The sequence below is a fragment of the Dicentrarchus labrax genome, unplaced genomic scaffold, assembly GCF_905237075.1.
Source record: "Dicentrarchus labrax unplaced genomic scaffold, dlabrax2021, whole genome shotgun sequence".
Taxonomy (NCBI): Eukaryota; Metazoa; Chordata; class Actinopteri; family Moronidae; genus Dicentrarchus; species Dicentrarchus labrax.
In genome coordinates, this window is record NW_026136708.1 from 1,742,446 (window position 1) to 1,748,473 (window position 6,028).

The window sequence follows — 6,028 nt, forward strand, 5'->3', positions numbered from 1 at the left end:
GTGGGGTACGCCCCATTTCCAGCATCGTCCAATAGAAAGAGCTAACTGCAAACAAGTGGGCCTGGCTTGGTAGGAGGAAGTGCTGTTTTTGGACACGTGCGGGTGTGAGGTGGGTGGTAAAGAGGACAAATGGAAGCTTGTTACTGCAAAAGTAAGCTGAGTGTAATCAAACTCTAACTGTTTACAGCGGTAGGGCTCTGAAATGATCTTAATATGATTTAAACACAGCAGAGACAGAGCACAGGAGATTAACATGTGGGACTTTAATGAGGAACAACCCGTACAACCACATTCAATAAAGGATGCAACTGCTAAAATAACATAAAAGATCAAATAAACCTTTAAAGAAGTGTGCGTATGTGCAGCGGATAGGTTTAAGGGCCACAGGATCATTCTGATATTATACGTTTTAAAGCTTCCGTCAGTCCACCACTGGCTGCTTCTTGAAACCACGTACATAAAGGCAGAGTCCGTCCCAGTGAGACAACAGGAGGCTCCCAAATATTTGACAAAAAAAAGATGTTTAAACGTTCTGAATGATCATGGGTTGATCATTGAGTCATCAGAGGTTCCTGTCTTCCTGCTCTGTGCATCCCCCCGTGCTGTATGAGTTATGACTATCAATGCTTTCCCATCAGGCTGTTCAGCTCATGCAAAATAAGTCACACACAAACATTTCACATTTGTTCCCACATAAATGAGCCTGACGGACGCAGGCAGACATTAGCATTGTTATTTGACTTTTCTCATCATTTAAAGTTGAATCTGTCCTTTTGACCGCTTACCTTTGGTCTGTGTTTACCCTACTATTTCATTTCACAACGGCTGCTGTGGAAACACTCTATGGGCCTTTTGCCCAGTAGGAAAAGTAAATAATCAAATGAATGATGGCTGAATTCCATTCCACTTTCTCTGCTTCCATTTCTAATTTATTGACCCACAAACACACTAATACAGATATACCTGTGAGAAGCTCATATCAGCCGGGCTTATTTTTCCATCTTGCTGATAGGGAGGGAGCTGGCAGAATTTATGGGTTTAGTTACACTTTAAGGACTGCTGATGCTAACAGCTTCAAACTGAGAATCTTTCAGATCATTGTTGAATCATACTGAAATAAATGGCTATGAATTCTAGACAATGCTGTTTTCACTGGACAGATACTACAGGGTATATAGTCTTCTATACCATAAAGGCAACAGTCCAACAGTTTGGTAAGAAAGCTTACTTGGAACTGGAGTCGGGATGTGGTTAGCCTAGCTTAGCATAAAGACTGGAAGCAGGGGGAAACAGCTAGCCTGGTTCTGTTCAAAGTAAAAAAAAATACTGTCTCATTATAATCTGTATACAAAAAAACCTTTTAAAATCCTAATTTGTTGTTTTAGAGGAAGTTATGCGCTTGAATTATTTCTTCCTGGCGATCTTTATGCTAAGCTAGGCTAACCTCCTCGTGGCTCCAGCTCCGTACGAACACACAGACATCAGACTGGTATCAATCGTCTCATCTCACTCTCAGAAGGAACAGATAATAAGTGTGTTCCACAAAATGATGAACTATTCCTTTAAAGCAGGGTCTCTCAACCCTTTGTGGACCTTTGGCCCCAGTGCAAGAAACCACTAATCTCATGAGAATGTATGAATATGTTTGTATTCTATTACATATCAGAGGAATCTTCAGATGGATCATAAAGAATCCATTCTTAACAGAAAATATTTGTACGTATTTATTCATTGTATTATTTTAATTTCTTAGTTTGTTTCACAAATATTAGACATATCCCATGATTCCATCTACATATCAAACAACCCCACATAAGGTCCAAATCCCAGGCTTGAGAAACTCTGCCTTATCAGTCTCAATCTGATGACTGTCCCAATGTGTTTTATTATTGACATACATAAATAAATCAAGTAACATCCTATTGTTTACCATTCACAAATAATCCAGTCCTAAGAACTATTTATCTGCTTGGCATTTTCAGTCTTGGGCGGTATGATTTTGACCTCGAAGGGGATGAAGAACTCCAGAAGATCTTTTGTGTCTTTCAAGTCCAGAGAATAATCCTGAGCGATCTTTTCCGGCGTCCACGTCTGAGGCTGCTGCTGGTGGCCGCCCAGGGCCTTCAGAGCCTCTGCGATGGTCAGTTTGCCTTTAGGGACGTCTGTGAGCTCCACCATACCATATGGGGCCACTGGTAAACTGAACTTCAACGGCCGCCGCTCTGCTACAGGCACGTCCTTCGATGCCTGTGGGAAGATAAAGAGGAAGGAAATAAGATTTAGAACAAACTTTAAATTCACTATAGATATTTGTGGTTCTTAGTTTTTCTTCTAGTAACACCATCAGACCAGGTTTAAAGCTGCACTAATCCTATACCTATGTATGATTGTGAAAAAAAATATAAATATATAATAAACAAAATACAGACAGAGGATTGTCCAGAACAACTGATCAACTGCAGGAAGGTTGATATTTGTATACAGTTATCTGTCTGTGTTATGTATCGCATAATCTTCATTTTTAAACAATCATACAGACTTAATAGGCTCCCTGATGCTGAAGCTCTTCTGTTGTTAGAACCGCATACGTTTTTAATGCCACTGTCTATGTTTTTAAAGTTTTCTTACACCTTATAATATTACATTTAAATAAGGCCTTGTTTTCTGTGGCGACACCTAGTGGGGGTCCCGACCCCCAGGTTAAGATAATGTAAGATGTTCCTTTATTCAGTCAGATCAGTCTGCGGCTGAAAGTGCTCCCGAGCTGCTGTTGGAACCACTGTCCTGTATCCCAGCACTCATATAGCTTGTTTCCTCCTGCACTGCTGCTGCCTCTCAATAATGTCACCTTCTCCGTACGGAGTCTTCCTCACTTTGTCTGGTTAAGCTCTATGAGTGGCAGCAGTGCCTCAGTGAGCGCCTGGTTGAGAGCAGCGGGCTGAGCAAACACAGTAGAGATGGACTGAAAGCGTTCACAGTGTCAGTACAGTCTGCTGAACCACACACACACACACACACACACACACACACACACACACACACACACACACATACTTACATATACACAGACACAGACACACACATACATACATACATACACACAGACAGACACATACATACACACAGACAGACACATACATATACACACACACACACACACACACAGACAGACAGACACATACATACACACACACACACACACATATACATACACACAGACATACACACAGACACACAGACACAGACATACACACAGACATACACACAGACACACAGACACATACATACACACAGACATACACACAGACACACAGACACATACATACACACAGACATACACACAGACACACAGACACATACATACACACAGACAGACACACAGACAGACACATACATACACACAGACAGACAGACAGACAGACACACACACACACACACACACACACACACACACACACACACACACAGGGAGTGTGTAGGCAGTCTGACCTCTGCTGCTGCTGCTGGGTCTGTGGACTGCACATACACCGTCCTGAGGAGGGCCAGCAGGGGGTCGTTCTTCTGGTTCACAGTCTCCGCTGCAGAGACACACAACAGACTGCTTAACAGGGAAACGGTGTCCGACCTTTCATTGCCAGCTCCATTCATACAGCCGGACTTACAGCCGGACTGACCCCCAGCACAGTTACACAGGTTCGGACACTCACCTTCAGAGGCGGCGGCGGCGGCGGCGGCGGGCGGGGGGCGGCCGCGTGTCGGGGTGCTGGCAGCGGCTTCTCCCTGGAGATTTCTCGGTGTACCCGGTTCTCTAGGTTGAAATTTCTGAACATACGCACAACCCGTGCCCCCATGTTCGAGAAGTTACCAAACACTGCTGTCAAAGTGTCGACGGCGAGAGAGAAGGTTCAGTGAAAAGACGAACGCAGGAAGTGACAGCGACACCACGCGGCTGGAAGATGACATTGTTCCTCTTTTTTTTATTTTCAAAGTACACAGGAAATACATCTATTTGTTTTTTTATGGAAACACAGGGCAAATAAAAACATGAACTTATTAAAAAAATACAACTACAAGTCATAAATCTCCAAAAATTGGAATTATGAGGAAAATAGTCATGAGAGTCATCATCATATGTATGATATTTTGTTCTTGATCTAATAGATGAATCTCAAGTGTAAAGCATACAGTTCATCTCTGCAGGCTGCTGTTTAAGATGAGCAGTCACACAGCCAGCAGGTGGCAGCATTTCCTATCCTAACACACTGAGAAAGGCCTGGTCAATAAAGAATGGCTGGCCTCTGTGTGAGCTTCATCTTTTATCAGTGCTGGTTTCCGTCTGTTTGTCCCAATGAGCTTCCATTTTGTTAGCAAATGAACCACATCCATCCATCCATCCATCCCCAAGTGTTCTGACCAGGCCTACAGCAGAGGTCACTTTTCTATATAAGGGGAGCCATATGGAGCACATCTGGAAGCCATTATCTGCTCAATCACAACAAAACATCCCACAGCATTTTTGCGAGGAGAGGGGTGGAAAGATATTCTTCTCATTTCACTCACATTACTGCTGCACGCCGCCTGAGTGTGGAGCTGATGAAAGTCACAAAGTCAACAACAGGCCAGAGGTTCTCAGCCAATGACGCTTCTCAGTTACATCAGAGCTCCGTCTGCACGCAGGAACAAACTGAGCAACCAAACTAAACAGTGGCAGACAGAAATGTGAAAAAAAGAAAGAAAAACACCAAAGCGCTGTGAAAATGAATTTATTCCACTGGTGATAAAACACTGATCCCTGATTGGTTCTTTGCATGGGAGTGTTTTTGATTACTGTTTATCATTTCAATCTGATGTTATTTACTGCGCGGAGAAACACTTCAAGAAGGCGGCTCTGAGGCACGTTGATGCATGTGAGGCTGGGAGGGCGAGGTGGAGTCCGGTGTCTAGACTGTGTTGACTTGCGGAGTTACAACAGATGTGCATCAACATTGTCATTAAACAAATATAAAACCTTCCACTGTTCAAAAGTCCATCACTGCTTAGGCGGGCTTAGGGAATTACTCCAGAAAATCTGTTTGTCTGCAGATTTTGTATGTATTCTTTATAATGCAGCGCGGATTCCAGCAGTGAATTGTTTAAGAGTTTGACAAACAAAGTTGAGGGTATGTTTATGGATGATGAAACAGTACTTCAAAGCCAGTATGACTACACGAGTGCTGAGCTGTCCTTCATAACCATATTAGCTCATAGCGTCCTTTAGGAATGGTACAATGGTGGCCAGGAGAGCTCAGCACACTGCAAAGGATACATCTGGTGAGATTCAGCAACCAACAATGAGTGTAGCCTTCTTTCAAGTACTGTGTAACAGCTAGTAAATACATAACTGGCTGGCCACAAGGCACCCTCAGCCCCTGATGTAATAGTTCTCGGTTCTAGACTCGCAAAGTGCGGGTGCCATGCTGGAACAAGGTTCCCTGGCCTAAAGCCCGCTCTTTGGCTGTTGAAATACAACTGGTTCGAGATTAGTCACTGGCTCCGAACTGGCCCATGGTGAAAAGGGCGTATGTGAGTATCAAGGGCTGATGTTCCTCTGTGCCATAGAGCTCCATCAAAAACACATCAGTGGGCCACACTAACTGTGTTTCCATCCAAATGTATAGAACATCTTATCCGAATTTTGTGAAAATCTGCAAAATCTCATATAAATCTGCAAAAGAAATTGCAAATCAATGCTTGTTCCCATTCATTACCACTGCGGTTATTAGGAGCAGCAACAGCTCATCAGTTACGTGTTTGTTATGTCAGAAGAAATTGAAGATTTGTTTCCAGCTGCCATGAAGAGTATCTTCTAATCCCTTCAAGCGAGTGTAAAAACATTTTTGTGGAACTGTTTAGAATTTAGTTGTTTTCCAGCAACCGTTCCTGATGAGATCCGTCACATCAAAATACATGCTGATGGAAACACCACTACTGTGCTATTGGGGGACATCTTCCTTCATTACCATGAACACACAGCTGTAGTTTATTTTGA

At 43.1% G+C, this 6,028-nt stretch overlaps 1 protein-coding gene across 1 annotated transcript; it reads right to left on the minus strand.

Annotated features, from left to right (window-relative positions):
* Nucleotides 1-243: 243 nt before the first annotated feature.
* Nucleotides 244-3,918, minus strand: ndufaf4 (NADH:ubiquinone oxidoreductase complex assembly factor 4). Its single transcript, XM_051409967.1, has 3 exons — nt 3,704-3,918; nt 3,490-3,578; nt 244-2,247 (listed from the first exon to the last, which is right to left on the minus strand). Exons 1-3 carry the CDS (start codon nt 3,849-3,851, stop codon nt 1,951-1,953), a joined length of 534 nt encoding a protein of 177 aa, XP_051265927.1. The 5' UTR covers nt 3,852-3,918; the 3' UTR covers nt 244-1,950.
* Nucleotides 3,919-6,028: the final 2,110 nt, after the last annotated feature.

Excerpts from the sequence above, each read along its gene's own strand:
- ndufaf4 (XM_051409967.1), bottom strand. The coding sequence starts at position 3,851 with ATGGGGGCACGGGTTGTGCGTATGTTCAGAAATTTCAACCTAGAGAAC. Across the intron at positions 3,579-3,703 it reads GCCGCCGCCTCTGAAGGTGA|CGGAGACTGTGAACCAGAAG; the intron begins GTGTCCGAACCT and ends GTGTCTCTGCAG. Across the intron at positions 2,248-3,489 it reads ACCCAGCAGCAGCAGCAGAG|GCATCGAAGGACGTGCCTGT; the intron begins GTCAGACTGCCT and ends ATCTTCCCACAG.